At 35.5% G+C, this 22,817-nt stretch overlaps 2 protein-coding genes across 3 annotated transcripts; one reads left to right on the plus strand and one right to left on the minus strand.

Moving 5' to 3' along the window:
• Nucleotides 1-2,806: 2,806 nt before the first annotated feature.
• On the minus strand, nucleotides 2,807-21,927 carry LOC123318570 (phenoloxidase-activating factor 2-like). Of its 2 annotated transcripts, none has more exons than XM_044905242.1 (3): nucleotides 21,795-21,927; nucleotides 10,058-10,371; nucleotides 2,807-4,003 (listed from the first exon to the last, which is right to left on the minus strand). In XM_044905242.1, exons 2-3 carry the CDS (start codon nucleotides 10,363-10,365, stop codon nucleotides 3,064-3,066), a joined length of 1,248 nt encoding a protein of 415 aa, XP_044761177.1. In that variant the 5' UTR covers nucleotides 10,366-10,371; nucleotides 21,795-21,927; the 3' UTR covers nucleotides 2,807-3,063. The 2 variants fall into 2 exon arrangements, with proteins under 2 accessions (XP_044761177.1, XP_044761176.1); XM_044905241.1 differs by lacking the exon at nucleotides 21,795-21,927 and adding an exon at nucleotides 15,620-15,771.
• Nucleotides 17,518-18,801, plus strand: LOC123318349 (MFS-type transporter clz9-like). Its single transcript, XM_044904959.1, has one exon. It carries the CDS (start codon nucleotides 17,518-17,520, stop codon nucleotides 18,799-18,801), a length of 1,284 nt encoding a protein of 427 aa, XP_044760894.1.
• Nucleotides 21,928-22,817: the final 890 nt, after the last annotated feature.

Here is a 22,817-nt window from a genome sequence, read left to right on the forward strand (position 1 = left end):
GCCAAATTTTCACGCTGCTATTGGTGAAACTTTTCAATTTCTAGACGATTACGCTAGACCGCACCGTGTAGCCATAGTTGAGAATGCGCAAGAGGAGCTTGGTATTCCACATTCACCAATACCTCCGCACTCACCAGATTTGAATTGCATAGAACATGCATGGGATATGCTCCAAAGAAGATTAGACAATCATCAACCTACCCCAGAATCCTTAAATGATCTGAAAGAACTTCTGCCCCGTTCATGGAACCAAATTCCTCAAGAAATGTTCAACAATCTCGTGTGTAGTATGCAAAGGAGATGTCAAGCTGTTATTGATGCCCGTGGAGGCCATACATTGTATTGATAGTCTTAAAATGCTTGAATTCTCCGGGAATAAAATTTCGTTATTTTACTCGATTTTTCTTAACCACCCTGTATACGCTGCAGACCTACAGGCTTTAATCAATTTGCAACTTGAAATCATATTTATGAATTTTCATCACAAAAATCTTATTTTAACTATATTTTTTGCAATTTAAGTCAATATCCCTTACTCATGTCGAGAGGTTTATTTCATTTTTCGAATAATGCTTCTTTATTTATTTATCTTCTCCGGAACTAACTTCCAAGAATGGCTAGAAATTTTGTTACTGAGAATGATTTGGTATTCGATGAGGTATTTTAACAACTTTTTTTTATTATGGGGGTGAAATAGTTGAAATTATTAAATTGATTTCTTACTTTTTCATGTAATTCAAGGTCAAAAACATTCATTTGAGTTGAGGAGGGATTTATGTTTGGAACTGTTTTCAAAAAGCTCACTTTTTTTCGGTATAATTGATGAAAACAAAAATAACGTTCAAATTATGTGTGCTTTGATTTTTGTAATTGTATATTTTTATACCAGGTAATTCATCATGCGATCAGTATACCCTACGAAAAATGATGTTGTTGATATGATTCTGGATTCTTAGAATATAACATATTAAAAAGGATACACCTTTAGATATGGTTCCATCTGGATATAATGCTAAACTTACGTACTGATTTATGTGTGATTCAAATCTTGAATCTTTAGGGATGACTCTTCTACCACTTGCAATTATAGGGCAACACAACCATAATTTTTTTTATTTCCGTTTCGCTTTCATAGAATGTCTGCTCAATTTCATTTTTCTCAATTTACTGGTTTCTATGAAAACAAATTGGAAATTGCTTTTCAGCTTTAGTAAGCTGTATCTAAGCAGTGGCTGCTTAAAAAAGAAAAATAATAATTCTAGGGGTACCTATACTCCGTGAATAATTTCAAGGCGGAAATTTTATACAGGGTGTTTCATTGGGAAAAGGAAATACTTAACAAGCAGATAGGTGGCACTGAGGTGGTAGTGGAGATACCACATTTATGGTTTCTTACTGTCTTTGTAGGCGAGATACAGAATGTTTAATGAATTTTGCTCGTTTCGTCCTGAGGCCATATCAGCGAATCATCCGGTATATTTTCTTCATATTTGGCAAACGTGTTTCTTATTCAAAGCTCAAGTGTATCATGCAATTACCGCAAAGAATATCCAGGTCCGGGTTAATAAAAATTATGAATCGTTTGAATACTCGAAACAACACCTTTTAAAATATTGAAACAGATTTTCAAAATTTCGATTTGCATGATGCTTTTATAGTTGGTTACAGTTGTGTATTGGGTAAGAAACACATTTGCCAAATATAAAGAAAATATACCGGGTGGTTCGTCTGATATGGCATCAGGAAGAAGAGCAAAATTCATTTGGCATCTCGGCTACGAAGACAGATGATGTGGTATCACCATAAACACATTGGTGCCACTTATCCGCCTGTTAAGTAATTCCGTTTCCCAATGAAACACCGTGTATACTAGATCTCATTGGCGCACCCAGGGGAGGGGATGCATGGAGGCACGTGCCCCCTCCAAACATCGAGAAGCTAACTAATAGTTAAACCTCAAAAATGCTTCCGCAGCTACTTTCATCAAGCATTCAGTTATGTGTACCCCCCCAGAACCTATGTGTGTCCCCCTCCATAATATCACTCTGGGTGTCCCAATGCTATATCTACCTCTTACTTATCGCATAGTTCGCATACTCTATCTGAACTCAACAAATTTTCAAGCAATGTTTTTGAAATTCATTTCACTCTTTCACATTATTCTCACAGTTCAACAGTTTTCATGTCGCTGAATTTTAAATAATGGGTACTTGCAGAAAGAGGAAGTCAGAACAATATGTAATCTGAAGTTAATTCATCATCATGTCGAGTAGAGGTTTTTTCTCAGACAAAAGGTATTTTGACGATTTATAGGATATACTTACATTCAGAAATGCCTCCTATTTTTCCATAATAATCAAGAACTTTTCAGCAATTATTATAGGAAAGTCGAGGAAAGCTACAATACCAGAACATCATCTTATAATCTTCCTGAATATAGATTGACGACAAGTCAAAGACAATACCGATGTCTTATACTTTTCAATAGTCTACCTGAAGTAATGAAGAGGAGAGCAACTATGAATTGTTCAAAGAAAAAATTTTCCTTTTTTTTTCAAGTGAAGTATTGATGATGTCATGAGTTAAAATTTTAGTTCGAATTAATTTTTTTCATGTCAATTCATTTTTCATCAGTAACTTGTTATTGTTACCATTGATTTGAAATGAAGCCTCTTTTAGGTTTTCGATATTTGTTCTTGCATTTAATGAAAAATAAAGAAAACGCTCAAAATAATTAACAGATTCATTTTTGAAGAATTGAAGATTGTTACAAAAGGGTTGGTAAACAAGAAATGAGAACATGAAATCTATTAAAATATCCAATTTATTGCACAATTAACATAATTTTTATAGGTTATTATGAACAGGAGATCGTGGCACTTGAACGGATCACTAAAACAGAATGATGTCTTAAAAAAAGTATAATTGACCTCTACCTAATCATTATTAAATCTCATAATCTTCGTCGCTAAATAATTATCAAAGAAATCACACATACATATTACTCTCGTCAATCTTCACGAACTTCAACATATCGAACAAAATTCAAAATTCTACACTTCACTAATACTCAAAAGGCTTTCCTTGAACTTCGAGCAGATTCATTTGTTCCTCTATCCAGTTCCTAAACTTGGCGACATTCGCGTAAACACCTGGTGTGTTAGTATCCCCACAACCAATACCCCAAGCAACGATTCCAACCTGAACGTATCTTTCGGTTTGACCTTTAATGGGGCAAACTAAGGGACTTCCCCCATCTCCCTTACAGGTATCCTTGCCTTTTTCACCACCTGCACACACGAAGCTTTCATGGAGCTCGAAATATTTACCCAAACGAGTTTTTCTGAGTTCATCCACACATTTATCCCTTGGGACTATTGGGAGATCGATTTTTTTCAGGATCACTTGGTATTTTCCTTCTTTCCCGAAAACGTCCTTGCCCCATCCACTGGCGTAACATCTGGAGTAGTCATATACGGATCCTTGTGGTGGTAAGCAGATAACGTTTACGTTTTCGGCTATTTCTACTGGACTCTCTAAGAGAAGAAGGGCAATATCGTTGTATAGGGCGCCTGCGTAATACTCCCTGTGGGAGACGACCCTCTGAACTTGTCTATCTTGATGGGGGTACAATTCTTTTTTGGTCTGGGTATCCCACTCCCCTGCTCTTATTTTGAACCTCTTGTCTTTTGCTGTAACGCAGTGGGCAGCCGTTAGGACTACTCTGGGGTGGATGAGAGCACCACCGCATTGGTAGACATTGAGGACTTGAGTTGAACCTTGAACAGTCTCTTCTCTGAGAACTGCAACCATCCAAGGGAACTCACCGTACTGAGCTTCATTGTCATTGTCCCCGGTTATCCTGAAAGCTATGCCGTCTGGATTTCTGAACCCGCATCCGGTGCTTTTTTCTGGTCGCGGTGGAGGAGTTATGGGGTTGTCGGTTGTTTTTTCTTTATCGCAGCAGATGTCGATGTAGTCGCCGCACGGTCCGTCGTTTATTCTGCGAAAAGAAGAAAGTATTTTGAAATATTCGAAATTTTATATGTGTCGTAGTCTTATTGTAAAATCAGTCATTTTATAATACGCCTAGACTTTTTCAATACGACTAGGCATATTGCAATATCACAGCAATAATCCAAGATCTCACAGTTTGACTGACAATTTGAGGCGTATTATAATACGCCTGCTGCTCATTAGGCTTATTATTGTCAAAATTCAAAAACGCGCGAATACTTTGGATTCTGATTGATTATACTCGTCGTATGGTAAAAGGACTGACGGCTTGTCATGCTAATTGTGCAATTTATGCAAACATGAAGAAATAATGATAATGACCAAAAAAAGAGTAGTAGTAGTGTAAGGTAATGGGCCAAAAAAGACTGCAGAAAAAATGCTGAATGTGAGTAATAAAAAATTGAAACTTCTTGAGATAGGTCAAACCGTAGCAATCGAAGTTCCTAGATAGAGGACCTCTGGATTCCAAAAATATCTTAGGAACCATAGAAAAAATCTCCAATGATGTTCACCAAATTGGTACCATCCATGGACTGTTAAACCGATGGTTTCGAGGGATGAGATTGCCACAGTAATGAAGTAATTAATATTCCAGAGAATAGGGTAATTTCCTCAAGGGAAGCTTTAAGATTATTTCCAAAATTCGAAGGACAGGGATTCAAAGAGTGTTCTCGCAAACCAAATCAAATTCCTTATGAAATATTCAAGCAAATGTGATAAGGGTGGACCAATAATCAAATTCTATAATTATTTATTTTTTTGTCCTATAAGCGATTTCTATGATTAGCCTGGTACACTGCCAGTCGTATTATAATACAGTCAAATTCTAAAAACATCACGTACAATAACAATAAGAATGAGAAGCGTCAGGCGTATTATAACACGTCTTAAATAATCAGTCATATTGTCCGATTTTCATTCACTTTGTTTGTTTCACAATTCTCCTAGTCATATTGAAAAAGCCTAGGCGTATTATAATAAGACTGATATTATGATAAGCCTGCGACATATGCACTAAACACTAGACTACTTGTAGTTGGGGAAACCACGATGCTGAATGGTTTTTTTTTTAAATATCTCCCTTCCTGTACCTCTAATCGTTTCTGTATTCATTATAAAAGTTGTAGATAATAAAATTCTATACAACTTTCGTCTGAGGGAATTTTATATACTCTTAACCGTTTTCGAGTTAGAGGGCGATAAGAGCGACGAGCTTAGCTACATGTGCGAAAGGCCAAGGTCAATGTAGAAACCCAGTCTTGTCTTGCCTCGGACAAAATTTGTAGAGAATGTTATGCCCTACAATTTTTATATTGAATTAAAACTCATTTTTGCGATCTTTATGGCCTATTTTTATTGTTATTGTTTCGACCAGTTGAAACTGTCAGATTATATTTTTTCCGTTATTTTTGAATCATTAGCTTCAAAATAAGAAAAAAAGCCACTGCGTTCGAGAATGTACACGTGACGTATTTTTTTTGAAAGTTTGCCGCCCTCTCACACATTTTTGTCACGCTTAAATTGTCGGATCAAGAGGATATCTTCTCTTCAACATGTATTTAACCACATATATCTTAATCTGACACGCTCGGGTATGTGTATAATGATCGTTTCTTTATTCTGACAAACTGTCCTAGACAATTCAGCCTACTAAAAACTACAATTGATCGATTTTAACCGGAAAGAGCTCAGTGATAAAAAATGAATCCCAGTTTTTCCTAAAAAAACACATTCATAATAGATTTCCCAGATAACTCAACAAAAGCCACGAATGAAAAGAATATTAATCGAGATCCTTATCAAAAATTGAGCAGTGTATTTCAATATTCAAATGGCTTTTATATCCCACAAGGAAAGAAAAAGAATCGAATTCAGATTTATAGTCTTTTATAAAAAAGGTGTTTTGCAGTTTTGCAGTAGAAATGTACGATGACGGACTAAGCGATATTGAATTCATCTATAGATTTATGTTTTCAAGGTTTCAGCGAGCAGCTAAACGATTTCAAATAGTCTTCTTGAGATTAAATTTTTATGACCGAGTGTTGATCGACTTGTATTCCTATAGAATATCAATGTGTTAATTCAGATTCAAACAAGGTAGTCATCAACGTGAAAACTATTATGAAAGAAGTGATAATAATCTTCAATACCACGTTTAAAAACTGGAAATTCATATTGATGAACGTGCATGGCTTTAATTGATCAAAACTGATGTTACATAATTAAATAGCAATATTTAATGTACCTTTGATCAACATCATTTTATTATACAGTGTGGAAGAGCCAAATGGAATAATTTTATTGTCTTGGTTACTTTAAATATTCATGAAATGTAGTATTCTAAAACACGTGAAACACGTGGAAATTTTAACGTGCCTTTTTCTACGTAAGAATGCGAACCCTACCTTCAACTCCCGTCGAAAGACAACCCCAAATTTTTCAAAGAGGGCTTGTAATACATCGTATGAAAGGTCTCGTCATTATCTATTCAGAAATGTGATCGCAAAAATCGATAGAAAATTTTATTTTAGGTTAGGTAAGGCTTTCGCTGTGAATAATTTGAACATTTTCTTCATGTACATTTTTTTTGATAAATTTTAGTTTTTGATATTGTTCCAAATATAGCTAATCACTTCATTTCATTTTTTCTATTCTGATTTTTAGAATAAACATGAAAATGATTTTATTTCTGAATAGAGAATGAAGCGACCTTTCAAACGATGTATCACAAGCACATACTACTTCCCATTTAAAAAATTGGTTATTGTACCTATCTCTGTCGAAGGGGGTTGGAGGTAGGGTTTGAATATTTCAGAGAAGAATGACAATTTAAAATTCAAATTTGATGTGTTGCGAGATTTTTCATAAATATGAACCACGATAATAAATTAATTTCATTTTTTGGTATAAGTAAGTATACGTTTTCTATACATACAGAATTACTTAAAAATGAGGCATGAAATTCATATCATCCGTATTTACTATTTCGTAAATCTTCGAATGGATTGCTATACCTTTTCAAATTCAAATTGGCACTAATCAGAATTAAAATGACATTAGCCAAAATCAAATTGGCAACATCGGATTCAAAGTGGCATCCATCAGAAGCAAATTGATAATAAACACAATCAAATAAGCAATTTTGAATTTGCATTCTCCACTGGAATAAAATGTTTCTGATGAAATTTTTTATTGAATGATATACACAGTAAATAATGTTCGACAATAACGAATTTTCCCTAAAATTTATATCATGCATATCCAATGCAGAAGGACTGAATCTTTGAATACGAGCAATGAATTTTTCAACAATTTACAACCTTTACCTTGCCAATATTGTTATGAACGATATTCTCTAATCTCTGCAAATTCGGGATTCTACCATTTCGTTTCATTTACAGAACAGAGACGTCGATCGTTTTTTCAATGATTTATCATGAAAAAGACGATTTCAGATCCTCATTGTCTTTCAAAGTCAACGTTTCTCACTGTTCTCCTGGCACTAAGCAATTACCATTTTTTTCTTGCATTGCAAAACTTCCTTGGTGATTAAAAATTGGCATCAAGAGAAGATTGTGAGAATCTATAACAAGAGTTTTACGCCGATAGAGACGAAGCCTTCCATGAGAGAGGCATTATGAAGTTACCTTCCAAGTGGCAAAAAATGAAAGAAAAAAACGGTTAATTTTTTACCTAATTCAAACAATCCGAAACATATCACATAAAGTCCACAAAAAATAATGGATTTCTTTTTCTCAAACCTTCTATTTACGGCATATATAGTGCTGTCCACACTCAGAGTTTTATTATTTTACTACACTGCGCAAAAAAATTAACGCACAATCTGAAAATATTTAATGAAAGTTAACTCTACAGTCTACATTGACTTTATAACTTATTTTTATGTTCTCTCGGGAAGGTTTTGAACGAAACTATACACATTAAATGGAAGAAAAATTCAGGATTTCACCGAATCTTATGTGAAAGAAGAGAAATGAACAATTTTCAAAATACTGAAATGCTGATAAGTGATTTAATACTTGGTATTTCCACCCCTTGCGTTAATTACAACTCGGTAACGACGGTTCATACTCAAAATGAGTGATATTAAAATGTTCTGATCTAATCCTTCCCAGATTTCTCCGAGTTGGATTCCTAAGTCATTAAGAGTAGCTGAAAGATTTTCCGAACTTTTCAGCCTTCTATTGAGGTTGTCCCAAACCTGCTCAATCGGATTGAGATGTGGACTTCTTGCTGGCCATTCCATTCGAGGGACTTCAACCTCTTCAAGGTACTGCTGAACGATGCGCGCACGATGGGGTCTGGCATTATCGTCCATAAAAATGAAATTTTCACCAATGTATGGGGCAAATGGCACTACATGCTCTTCAAGAATATTCCTTATATACTTATCAGCATATCTTTCATGTGGACGTCTGTATACAAGGGAACGTCGATCACAATGGTAGAGGCAGAATCTAGAATCATCTGTGAAGAGAACTCTTCCCCAATCGGCCTCTTCCCAATGGATATGCTCTCTCGCAAAATCCAAACGCGCCCTTCGATGGGCTGGGATAAGAGCTGGGCCTCTTGCCGCGACATGAGGCCTTAAATCATATTCTCTGAGGCGATTTCTTATTGTCTGAGTGCTAATTTGCACCTCCTGAGTTTGCTCAAGCTAATTTGAAGGAGGCGAGCGGTTGCAAACCGTTGTCTCAACGAAGAAACTCTCAAGTAACGTACTTGAATGGCAGTTGTTACCCGTGGTCTACCCTGTCCTGGTCTTCGGACATTCATACCTGTCTCCCTGAATCGCTGTAACATTCTGGACACACTTGTATGGGAAACTCCAAACCTTTCTGCAATTCTTGTGTATGTCCACCCTTCTTCTCGTAAAACTACCGCTTGGGCACATTCCTCTTGGGTCAAATTGAGTGTTTCGCGTTGCATAGCGATCGAGTGTGGAAAATCAAACGAAAGAAAAACTATTGATCACAAGTATTGATCGAGAACAACTGATTTTAGAATGGAGCCGATACCTTCAAAATCTGATAATATCATCTTTTTTTATTCCTGCTGGGAAAAAACATCTGTATTGAAGAAAACCGTTGAAAGTGGATAACATATGCATGCATAATTCTGATAAAAATAATTATCATTGAGAACACCTTCAGTTGTAGAATAAATTTGAGATTTCCATAATGTGCGTTAATTTTTTTGAGCAGTGTATTTTAAAAATATAATATTAGGTCTTTCCTTCTATTCCTTGGTGTCGTGTTATCTACACTGCACTTTGAATCAGCTGCGTTTCAGTGTAGTTGCGTGAAAGAATGAAAAATATCAAATTGTACACTGAACTTAATAGTTTATCTGTAGGTTAGGATTGATTTGTTATTATTTTTGTGCTCAAATAAAATAAATTGAATACAAATATTGTTAGTAATCATAAACATAACAAATCACAGATTAATCATAACCTAACGCGTCAACATTACCGTGTTATTAACCACACATTTTGTTTTAGCGCATTTCCCACCTCTTTTTGACTAGATGTGGATGAACTACACCTCCTCTAGTCTCTACACTGGTGTGAAACTAATCAGCAAACAGAGAGTTTAAAATACACCAAGTGTAGAAAAGTGCTGCTATTCAAACGAAAGGACCTATAATCGACATAGTTGAAATTTTACTGCCTGAGTAGCAGAAATCCAATAAAATAATGATCGCCGGCGGTCAAAATCATAGTTGTAAGTAGCAATAATAGCTACCTCAAAGCTGCCAGGAAGCTATCTCACAGAGGTATCAGAGTGGTAAAAAATGCGAAATGTGATATTACGAGAAGTGCGTCAGCTGGTCAGCGGATGATGCAGTTGATTTTGAGTGTCGTAAAGACATATGGAAATTCAATTTTATTTCAGAAGAAATTAATATAAATAGCAGAGTGTAAATAATCAGCACATTAACCTACCAAGCAAACTTCAAATTGTTCGTATTACTGCGGAAGCATAGTTACTATAATAGTTCTTTCTTGTTCTTTTACCTTATGTCAATAACTCCTTCCCCATTGGTATTGACAGAACCGTTGTTGCAAAGATAATAAGGCACGCAGTTGCACTGTCCTGTTCCGGGAATACCACCAGTGCTACCACCAGTGTTACCTCCAGTGCCTGGATCTAAGTTGAGCCCTCCATCGTTGTCGCCACTTCCGCCTCTAGAAGGATTATTGTTGCCACCTGGACCCTCGGTAGAGAAGACCGTATTGATCAAATCTGTTAGGTCACCAGGCTGTTGGCAGTATATCGTCGAGGCGTAAGTGAGAATCAAAAATAACGCTGTCGATCTCGTCATTTTTAGCTGCAAGCAATAATTCATTTCTTGATTATAAATTAGGTCTACACAGAGAACGAAAATAGACTGTTGAGTATTATAAACAAGAAAAATTATGCAATCGACTCATAACAAGATTGGGTCAAGACTATCGAGTATGTTTCCTTTCTGGGAAATCTTTCAGATAAGTCATTGATATATTATTTGATCTCCGACCTAATACGAGTGAAACATAATTCATAAAGAAACATTGTTCAGATAATAGTTGGGGTGCGTGTTAGATTAATATAAGGGGACATACTTTGGACTCTGTAGAGTACCTCCAAAATTAGACCTGTATATAGGGGTAATTGTCTAAGACAGCCTATCAGAATAGTAATAAAAAGATCGTTGTACATACTCGATGGCGTCAGATTAAGATATATGTGGTTAATTACATGTTGAAAAGTATATATTCTCTTAATCTCACAATTTAGGCGTGACGAAAATCTGTGGGAGGGAGCCAAAGTTGCAAAAAAAAACGTCACTTGTACAGGGTGGGCAAATTTCGATGTTCTAGCACTACAGCTTTTAAACCAGAGGAGATAGACAAAATCTGATACCCCATTCTCGTTCTCTTTTTCTGAGAAATTAACAATAGAAGGAGTCATTTTTAGCCACTTTCTTTTGTTTACGAGTTATAAGCGAAAATTGGAAAAATGGCGATATCGAAATAAATTTATATCTCCGCTAATACTGATGATAGGGCTCTGAAATGAAAACATTATACAGGCCCTTTTTTGCGTAGAATCCAGTGGCGTGCTCGCCTTTTTAGCAGAATTTTCAATTAAGAAGCTATGACCCAAAGTTACTTTTTTTTAAATGGGAACATTAGATTTCTGTGCAATTTTTTTACAGCTTAATTTTTACTGATTTCAAAAATATATAACATCATATGGTTTGTATCAATATAAATAATATAAAATGGTCAAAACCTTTTTTTCGCAATATTTTTATGGTTTCAACTTTTGACGACCACAGAAAATAGAGCTGCCTATAACAAGAGCAGTCTCCTTCCGGCAATGTCATTCTTTCTATGCTTTTTACCAATTTTCATAAAATTTGAATCAAGATATATTTCATAAATTTTTATAATAATGAAAGGACTAATAGAAGGAGACAGTGGTAATCATACGATGCTATATTTTTCTATGCTCATCAAAAGTTGAAACCATAGAAATATTGAGGAAAAAGGTTTTTGACAATTTTCTATTATTTAAATTGATACAAATCATATGATGTTATATATTTTTGAAATCAGTAAAAATTGAGCTTTCAAAAAATTGCACAGAAATCTAGTGTTCCCATTTAAAAAAAACATAACTTTGGGTCATAGCTTCGTAATTAAAAATCCTGCTAAAAAGGCGAGCACGCCACTGGATTCTACGTTAAAAAGTGACTCTATAATGTTTTGTTTTCAGAGCTCTATCGTCAGTATTAGCGGATATATAAATTTATTTCGATATCACCATTTTTCCAATTTTTGCTTATAACTCGAAAACAAAAGAAAGTGGCCAATAATGACTACTACTATTGTTAGTTTCTCAGAAAAAGAGAACAAGAATGGGGTATCAGATTTTGTGTATCTCCTCTGGTTTAAAAACTGTAGTGCTAAAACATCGAAATTTGCCCACCCTGTACATTCTCGAGCGCGGTGGCGTTTTTTTTTATTTTGAAGCTAATGATTCAAGAATAACGGAAAAAATATAATCTGACAGTTTTAGCAAGACGACACGATAAAAATTGACGAAAATCTCAAAATCCCTCTTCATAAGATTTATAGTTCGAACTGTCATCACCATGTCGCTGCAATCTACATTTTAATACAGTGGCTTTATACCCCTGGTATAAAGTCACCTTACATTTTAATACAGTGACTTTAACAAATTGTTAAGGTCGACAGTTCGAACTAAATCTTTGGTAGAGTAATTTTTTGAAGGGGATTTTTTTTTCGAAATTCATATGTATATCGAACTTCGTTTGAAAAAGTCCTCTTTGGGGGAAACATATTTGGGTTTTGTACGAATCCTTTCATTTTGAGGTTATATATCAAGGATAGTTAATTCACCTCCTATTTTTCGTGACTAAAATGAAGTGTTCAGAACATTACCATGCTGTAAGGAGAAGATTTTATGTGTCCTTAAACGACTAAACGTTCATTTCAACGTGGAAAATAGTGCAAACTGACATCTTCACAAAAAAGATTTGCTCAAAGGATCCAAATTATGAAAACTTCACTAAGCTTCCCTCATTATCACGAGAGAGATGATGATATATTCAACAGATTAAGATATATTTTTCGTGAAAACTCTTATTGAAACACCAAAATTTGCTCCGTTTCTCGATATCATAGACATAGAGACATGGACTGAGCAATACCAGCATGAAATTTTCTATTTTATAGAAAGAGACAAATGATCGTCGGGCCAATACCTGTCTCTTTTCTGTTGACATAGAGGTGAGCGCGGACCAATCAAAACTCTAGAAAAAAGTTTTGAGATTCTATCACTTCTTTGACCGTATTTCATGCACTGATAGAAAGAGAAGGCACAGTCCATGTCTGTAGGTCTATGCTCGATGTAAAAAGACAAAAGTCTACTAACGTTTTATTTACAAAATTTGACATCAGGGGTGTATCGATTTTTTGGAATTCCCAATTAAATTCGAATCGAATAACTAGCGACAGAAGTATTTCTGCAATCGTTTGAATACCAATAGATTAGAACTTTGACATCAGGGGTGTATCGCTTTTTTGGAATTCCCAATTGAATTCGAATCGAATAACTAGCGACAGAAGAATTTCTGCAATTGTTTGAATACCAATAGATTAGAACTTGCATAATTTTTCTTCACCTGATGAACCTTATAGCTTTCAAATAGGTTAGCTCTACTATAATGGGTGAATTTTTGACCTTATTGTTTTTAGTAACGAAAGAGAGGCTGACGTTTATTGAAAATACGAGAAATTAATCATTTTACCCACAACTCAGTCACTTCAGACTGAGAATAAAAAACTAAACACGTGTTGTCAGATAATTCTTCGTATTAATACAATTTAGTAATTAATATTAAATTAAATAAACGAGTATGTTCTATCTAGTAGGTGACTGTTGCCAAACTAATCGACAAAAATAAATTGTATATATGATTAAGAATTTTTCATTTAAGTGTGGAAGATGTGAGAAATCTTCGAGGATTACTAAAATATTAAAAGGTTTCAATTGGGATGATCTAAAATTTTCCAAAAATTGGATGACCGCGAGTCTACAGACCCTAACAAACTAAACTATTTTACGAATCATTGCAATTGATTTAGAAGAATCACCTCTAACTTCTACAACAAATTGGGCACTAAATCTCTATTTAAGTAAACGTTCAGTAGGGAACCAACTGTAAAGTGAATTATTTCTCGTTTTCCGAATGAATTCCTCTGAATTTAGTTTGTACGAATTCGAAATAACAAGGTTGTTCAAAATCTGCCAAAATGAACTCTTGTCACATTAAAAGGGTTAGGTTAGGAAATAAATTCATTTCCTAAAACGAAAAATTTTCTTCATATAAGAGTTGCAAAAGAAAACTAAAGGCACAATCATACAACAAGTGAGTTAAATAAACATTTATAATTCACGTGTTGTATACAGTAATGAAATCTGTGGTAAAGTGATGACATAAAATCTACCACCCCGCCATATTAATCTGAACGAGAATAGTTTGGGACCAAATAAAATTTAATTGAAAATATATACCTACTTTATCCTGATTTTCGATAAAGAATGGTTGATTCAGCAGCCTCCAACAGTATAGCATAAAATGATATTTTCGAAATGCGTATGAACTGATAATGCCCTAACTAATTTGCAAAAAAAATTGAAGCGTTGAATGAATCACTCAAATACAAAATACCCTCAAAATGAGGTATCACACAAGCCATGTTGAGATATGAAAAAAAAATTGCCAGCCCCATATAGAGGAATATTAGGAGGATGAATTCTTCATCGAAAACCAAGAAGAGGCGTGTATTTACAATTAGAATTTATTTAGTACCAAAATATTGTCTCGTAAAGACTTTATGGTCTATGGGGGTTGTTCTATTTACGTCCTCACTCTATAAAGTAGGTGTATTACATACATATTAACATTTCGCCGGGAGTTGAAAGCACCGTGCGATGTCTGCCTTAATGGTCCCTACAATTTGTACTTAAGTCCGGATAAATCGAGAAAATGTTTACCCACCACGATGCTGTAACTATCTTCTTTGCAGTGTTACGTTTGAACTACTTATCGTAAATAGTTACGAATTCCTATAAGCTACTGATCACTGAAAACGACCAGAATTGCAATTTTCCTTTAAGCTTATGAAAAGTTACAGATTGGCTTATAGATGAAAGCAGAATACTACCATTAAACCTGTTACGTTACGAATTTAGCATAACGCAGCACCAAACTCCCTCCCTACAAAAGGGTATATTGGATCAACCCCTGTATGGGGAAATAAACTTCATAAGGAATTGATCATGTTAATGTTCGGGTCCTACAAATATCCGAACACTGCGCGTCTGCTCATGAGCAATTCAGTCCAATATCGATATTTGTGAAAAACATGACGGAATTACGCAAATCCTCAAACTTTTTAGTTTTTGGGCTTGTAACATATACCCTATTGACATTCACTGGGCAACTGATTAGAAATCCTTACAAGTAGGTAATGAAAATATTTGGAATAAATCACAAATCTACAAAACAAGCAGGAGTGTAATCTTGAATAATATCAATCTTGAATAATATCCATTTCATACGGATTCCTTAATAAGATCAATGAATTATTAACCTCAACCACAAATGGGGTTCTCATTTCAATGAACTATGTCGAAGTAAATTAGAAATTCTAATTGTGGAAACCTAGAATATCTATTTTTCAGTATTCAATTACAGGGAGAGAGAGAAGCAGATAACATCACATCATTAAAGGTGTCTTTCATTTTTCATTTCCGTACTGAAAAAGGCAATGCTGGTCTGATTTAAATCTTTATAATAGATAGCCACCTTGTTTATTTATTAAAAACGCTCCCTGACTTCGTTAAGAAAGGCACATAAATGTAGAAACTGCTGTTTCTGTAGTGTATATTATAAAGTGGCATTCGAATTAGCAAGTAGCAAGAAGGGTTTGGCAAAGGTAAACAGCTACCGATATGAGCTGTCAATTGTAAATAAACTCCATATTCAAACACACACTCACCGGATGAAAAGACGAGAAAACTGAACTGAAACGGATGCACAACACCTTGAACGTAGTCGCGGTATTGACGTCACTTCCAGCGAAATAAAAATAACGATGTTCTTGGTCTGTCAAAGGCGAGCGCTACAGAAGTCTACCTCCAGAGACAACTAAAGCTTGTTTAGGTAATCTGCTTATCAATAATGTTTTTGTGGTGGGAGATTCGTTAGTTGGAAACTCCGAAGTACCAGTTCTTGAGAATTCTTGAATCTTGACGGTTGCACACGCTTTATGCTGATTAGGTTGACCTCTACTTACTTCGAGGGGGTATTCCCCTAAGGTGGAGGTGAGCACCATTGACATCTTTTAAGATATTTTTGTGAATAAAGGTCAATAGCGCTACTAATTTTTTATTCTTGTTTGGAAGCAGGATTTAGAATGTGGGTTGTGGACAGGGCTGTGCCGAGAACTGAGCAGTTATGAAAATTGCTCCCGAATCTCGAGGACTAGGCACAGAATCCTCACAAAATGCCTGCGATTACTAAACCCTTTGTAGAAGTTATTTGAGTTTTCGAAGATTGTTGTAAATTTTTTCTTACGAATTGGGATGAATGTATTCAATTGGTGAAGCAAAGCTTATCTACAGGGTGTCCCAAAACTAGTAAATCAAATGTCACACCAGCACGATAGAGTAGACCAAATATAGGTACTGCTCCACAAGAGTTAACTCTTGTGGAGCAGTACCTATATTTAGGGATATCGTATTCAATCGTTTTTAAAAGTATGTAGGTAATCTTCGAGAAAATCGCTGTAAAATCATTTAAAACTCAATAACAACTTGAATCGATCCAATAAAATCAGTATGAGACATTTCGTCAATCTGGTCGCCTTTTTTCTGAAGTTTGGTTTCTTGCATATGCTGCATGAATGTTCTTATTTTGAAATGAAGTCAGTTTATCAATGGCTTCGATTTAAAACGAGTTTTCTGAAAATGCCGAGACGTAAATTAACAAACGCTGAGGCTAATAGGACTATCGGAATGCTACAGGGTGGCCTAACTCAGGTTGTTGTAGCGGAAAGGCTCCAAGTCAGCCAAAGTGTGATATCTCGACTTTGGAATAGGTTTAGGGAGACAGGTTCAGTGTTGGAAAGACCAAAACTTGGTGGGCGACGAAAACCAACACCTGCTCAGGATCGTTTCATCACCGTTTCGGCGTGAAGAAACCCTTCATCTACGTGTTGAATGCTACGGAATTCTCTTCAAAATGTAGATGGAGTCCAAGTTTCCATCGAAACCATCAGACGACGTTTGAGAGAGGTGAATCTAGGTTCTAGACGTCCATTAAGAGGAGTTCCATTAACACGTGACCATAAGCGTCAAAGACTGGAATGGGCAAGGCAACAAATCAGTTGGAACGATCAATGGCGTAGTGTCCTTTTCACTGATGAATCCAGGTATGGACGATTTTCAGATTATCGAAGAAGGGTATGGACAATCCCACGCATACCCCGTAATCCTCGCTATGTCCAAGAAGTCCATTCATTCCGAGGGGGTAGTGTTATGGTATGGGCCGGGATATGTTTCAACGGGCGCACAGATCTACACATTTGTCCTAGGACCTAGGAATATGACCGCCTCACACTATAGGGAGCAAAATTTTCACGCTGCTATTGGTGAAACCTCATAACCTCAAAAAATACAATACACCTTATAAGTCCAGTTTTGGGAAAGATGGGGTACCTACTTCAGGGCAAGACGGGGTTGGGACCCCGTCTTACCCGCTGCTTTGCTATTCTTTTTGGATTTAGATTACATTCAAAATTGTAATTATTAGTTGGGATAATTTGATTATTTCTTATAGATTATGGTACGAAATTATAAAAGAAAAACTAATAGAGGAGAGTGAAGTGAAGCACAAATGAAATTAGCCATTCAAGAAGTTTTGGATGGAAAAAAGGGTTACAAATCGGCCAGCAAGGCTTACAATGTTCCTCAAACAACACTCGAGCATAAAGTTAACCAAGCAAGAAAAAGAGAAAATAGTGTACAGAATGTGAAGGTTCCCTTAGGTCCAATTACAACAGTGTTTTCCGAAGAAGAAGAACAAATACTTGTTGACTATTTGAAGGAAATGGAAGGAAGATTATTTGGTTTGTCAACTTCTGAATTCCAGAAGTTAGCCTATGAGTTAGCAGTTCGTAACAACAAACAACACAAATTTAATGAACTCAAGGAAAAAGGTGGTAAGGACTGGCTGCGTGGATTTCTAAACCGCCATCCTGATTTGAGTTTACGAAAGCCTGAAAATACTTCAGCGGCTCGTGCTACTAGGTTCAATAGAGTGTCTGTTGGAAAATTTTTCGAACTGCTAGGAAAAACGCTTGACGATAACCGTTTTACTCCAGACAGGATATATAACTGTGACGAGACAGGTGTTTCGGTGGTGCCAAAATCACGGTCCAAAGTTATCGCAGCGACGGGTAAAAAGCAAGTGGGTGCTTTGACATCGGCCGAACGAGGCACAACCATAACGATTGAAATTTGTTTCAACGCTACAGGGTCATACCTTCCTCCAATAATCATATATCCCAGAAAACGTATGAAGCTCGAACTTTTCAATGGAGCTCCACCGAACTCATGGGCTGAATGTTCAGATTCTGGGTGGATTACTGCAGAAATTTTCTTGAAATGGTTTCAGAAGTTTGTGATACTCATCAACGCTTCTAAAACCAACCCAGTTATGCTGATTTTAGATGGCCACGCTACTCATACCCAAAATTTGCAGTTAATCGATGAAGCACGTAAATACGGTGTGACGATAATATGCTTTCCACCACACACCACTCACAAACTACAGCCCGCAGATGTTGGTTTTATGCGGCCTCTGAGTATCTTTCATGATCAGGCTCTAACAGCATGGTTAAGATCTAATCCTGGGAAAGTAGTTTCGCAATTTCAAGTGGCTGAACTCTTCGGGCAAGCGTTTATCCGGGCAGCAACAATGCTAACTGCAATTAATGCATTCCAAGCATGTGGGATCTCGCCTTACAATCCACATATTTTTACCGAAGATAATTTCATTGCTGCAGAGGCGTCCGAAATTGAATTGAACGCTGAAAAGGAACCCGAAGCTGATACAACTCCAACACTATCGATAGCAGCAATCTCACAGCGAACACTGACACAGTTCTACCAACAATAACTTCGTCATCTCCTGATACTCAAACGGCCACCTACACCACCATAAATTCTTCAGCAAACACTCTACCTCATCCAACTGCTACCACCTCATATGTAGTACAACAAGCCTCAGTAAATGATTCTTTGGATAATGCAGCATTCCACCTGGTTAGCCCCAAACAGTTAATGCCTTATCCACGAATGGCCGAAAAAAAACGAGGCAAGTTCGGAGAAGAGGAAAAGCAGCTATTATCACTGCTTCTCCATATAAAATAGAATTAGAGGAAAAAAAAATCAGTAGGAAACCGAAACATGATGTATCAAGCGAAAAGAAAATGAAAAAATCAAATAAGAGATCTCGAAAAACTAAGAAAGTGAAGAAGAAGCTCAGACATCAGAAGAAGAAAATACAGCATGTCTATACTGCCACGGCTTGTATTCCGAGTCCACCGAAGGATGGATCACTTGCCAGGTTTGTTCTAATTGGGCGCATTGTGGCTGTGCAGGAGTGGAAGGCAACGATGATGAAGCTGTCCATATATATATATATTCTTTTGATATAGAGCATTACAATCTTGAAAAGCAAACAATAATTATAGCATGTGTATGAGTTAAAGTTTTAGCAGAGGTTAGCGTAACGGGGTACCATACAAATTGGTGTATGATACAAGAGCTTAGGGAAAAACCTCAGTAAAAAAACCCTTTCTCCCCGTGAGTGTAGTGGATTGTAATTGTTCACGAAATAAGCTGAAATATTCCATATTGAAGGGCATCTCGCACTGCAAAAATTGATTCTTTTTCCAACAAAAGGAAAATCCAGAAAGTCTTCTCCAAGATACCAGAAACTGTTATCTGAAATAAAGAGAAAACAAAAGCAGAAAAACGTAAAATAATAAAAATAGATTCAATATGTCAGATTGACCTAAAATTGACAACCCAATTCAAAAAAGATTCGGAAACTGCATGTATAGCTCTAAAACCATCCTGAAATTTATAAATTGGACAATGATTAACTAGATGATTTATGGTTTCTTCTGGTTCCCCGCTGTCCATATCTGCCCATTATGTGAAGATGAAGACTGTTGAATATTCTGTACCCCATCTTACCCAAGGGGGTACCCCGTCTTGCCCTATAGTTGGGGTAAGACGGGGAGATTTTGTTATTTTTTAAATTAGATATTTAAATGAGAAGAATTTTTTTTTGTTTTGAATGATTGTTATTGAAAAAAGAAAGACTGACTATTTTCTTAATAAAAATTCCTGCATTGTGCAATTATAAAGAAGGGTTTTATTCAAGAAATGCCTTAAGGTCCCCGTCATACCCCACCTTCCCCTACCTCCGCACCCACCAGATTTGAATTGCATAGAACATGCATGGGATATGCTTCAAAGAAGATTAGATAATCATAAACCTACCCAAGAATCCTTAAATGATCTGAGAGAGCCCCATTTATGAAACTAAATTCCTCAAGAAATGTTCAACAACCTCGTGTGTAGTATGCAAAGAAGATATCAAGCTGTTATTGATGTCCGTGGAGGCCATACATTGTATTGATAGTCTTAAAATGCTTGAATTCTCTGGGAATAAAATTTCGTTAATAAGGATAAATTCAGATGCATACCACCCGCCGATATGAATATCAACAAGTGTTCTGAATTGAACTAACCAATTTGCCATCGTCAAGGTCCCATTTGAATTTATGCTTATTATTGTATTCATTGCCTACCTGTTTAGGCGTGATCATTCTTTTAAAATTTCGTTATTTTACTCGATTTTTCTTAACCACCCTGTATACGCTGCAGACCTACAGGCTAAAATTAATTTGCAACTTGAAATCATATTAATATAAATTTTCATCACAAAAATCATATTTTAACTATATTTTTTTGCAATTTAAGTCAATATCCCTCATATGGAACAGTTTATTTAGTGTCTTAAAGTATTTCTTAGCTTGTGCTATACTTTTTTATAGGTGACTTGTCAATTTAGCATTTTGGATTGTTTTCGAATTAAAATTATCAGCAAATTATAAAGATGGTTTTACGGACGTGTTGAGAGCTTTCTTTATTGAATCCTACTTCAAAATTGGGAATAAAATAGAAGGATATTCCGGCGACTTCATAGAAATGTCCCAATGTTGCTGCAGATTATTATCGAATTTCCAAAAATTTTTTTTCCTTCTCACTCCAATAGAATGTCTGCCCAATTTCATCATTCAGTCACTTTTCTGGTTTTAAAAAAAAATTATGGATTGCTTTTCAGAGAATTTTATCGAAATGGGGGGCTGCTCAAAAAGCAAAACAAAGTGTGTTTTTAACCTCATATTTTCATACTATACAGAGTGGAATGTGTCAAATTTCTGGCCAACCGAGTACTTTTATAAAAGTGAATGGAGTATAATGTTAATCCTTTGAGTTTTCGACTTAATACTCAATGGTAATGGTATATCTATGCTTTGAACTGACAGAAGATAATTTGAAATTTGTACTGCGTTTTCAATTCAGTCGAACAAATTGAGAACATATTATAATTCTATCGATTTTGAATGCTGATTAATTTGCTTTGAGTTTGTTTCTTCTTTTGAAACACTTTTCTAGGTTAGATAACTATATTATACTCTGTGATTGAAACTACAATCATTGGAGATCTTTTGTGACCACATATTAAGCTACGTCTGGACTTCCAAGGACTACTGGATCTTAAATGGACTATACCTACATAATTGGAAATTTTAGATTGTGCTTAATTCTTTCTTCAGTATTCTTCTTTCTTATTAATTCATTTCTCCTTATTATTTCTATTTTATTGATCGTAAGTGTGTTTGGGAGAACCACAAAATGTGGTTAGTAGAAGCTGAGCATAACATTCAAGCACAGAAATTGAAGAGCATACTTGACAACAAATTTAATTGAACGCACGTTTTAAGGTTTGCAAAAGCTTCTGAAATCGTTCATGAAGAAGAGTTGGTTCAAAAAAACTGTATTCGGAACTATATATATATCAATGGAGCATACCTTGAATTTATCCTATAAGAATCACTCTCAAACTTCCACCATCTTTGAAGAAATTTGCCATTCAAAACCTTCAGCAATAATGCAACAGAAAACTATCAATGCCCACTAAATCGGATTTCTTTATCACAAATATGTAACTTTTCGGTAAGAATATCTACCACAAATGTATAATTTCATTTCCTGCATTGGAGATCAACACGAAGGCCAAACCAAAATGTATTCATCTGAAATTACATGTATTACAATTAAATGTAGAAGAATGGAAGTAGAGGTATGCATCACGTTTCGACGAGTAAATAAAAGTGGAAGGTAGTAGGTAATTCGTATTAATACTGAATCATCGGCAATGCACCTGTTTTCCGTGAATTCAATAAATAATAAACAGAAAAAAAATTATTTCTTACATTTGCCAGGTAATTTGTTCCAAATCATGGCTACAGGATCAAATATGTCCCAATAAAATTTTACTGTGGAAGAAGATACAGGGTGTCGAATATATATATTTTTTTCTGTTTTTGCTAATTATTTTAGTATTCATTGACAAATGTTGTCAAAATCGACGATTCGGACAACAATTGTAATAATTGGTCATGTACCTAGGTAATAGTCATAATTCAGCACCTATGTATTATGCTCATACTCATACCTTCATGAGTTAGAACAAGAACTTTACAATACTTATCTTATCTCTTTCCCGTGCAGAAATCCTAGTGAAAATTTTCATAAGAAAAAATGAAGATTAATGAAATATATTAATTCTTTACACGATGATAAATCTAAATCAAGCATGAAAAGTCAATTGAGAACAAAATAGAGGGTGGTGCATTTTTCGAACCAGCATACTCATGCTGATCATTCGAAAAAAATTAAAACTGAATTCTGTCTTTTGAGTTATCAACGTTAAGGTTAACGTTTTTATATAAAAACAGGGTGTCCCAAGTTCGATAACATATTAGACGTTTCTGGAGAACTGGACATTATTTGAAATCTGAAAACTGATATTATGATATTCTTCGGAATTCT

This window comes from Coccinella septempunctata, chromosome 8 (genome assembly GCF_907165205.1).
Source record: "Coccinella septempunctata chromosome 8, icCocSept1.1, whole genome shotgun sequence".
Taxonomy (NCBI): domain Eukaryota; kingdom Metazoa; phylum Arthropoda; class Insecta; order Coleoptera; family Coccinellidae; genus Coccinella; species Coccinella septempunctata.

Coding starts and splice junctions, on each gene's coding strand:
- LOC123318349 (XM_044904959.1), top strand. CDS start 17,518: ATGAAATTAGCCATTCAAGAAGTTTTGGATGGAAAAAAGGGTTACAAA.
- LOC123318570 (XM_044905242.1), bottom strand. CDS start 10,365: ATGACGAGATCGACAGCGTTATTTTTGATTCTCACTTACGCCTCGACG. Junction 4,004..10,057: donor GAAGGAGTTATTGACATAAG/GTAAAAGAACAA, acceptor TTCTTTTCGCAG/AATAAACGACGGACCGTGCG.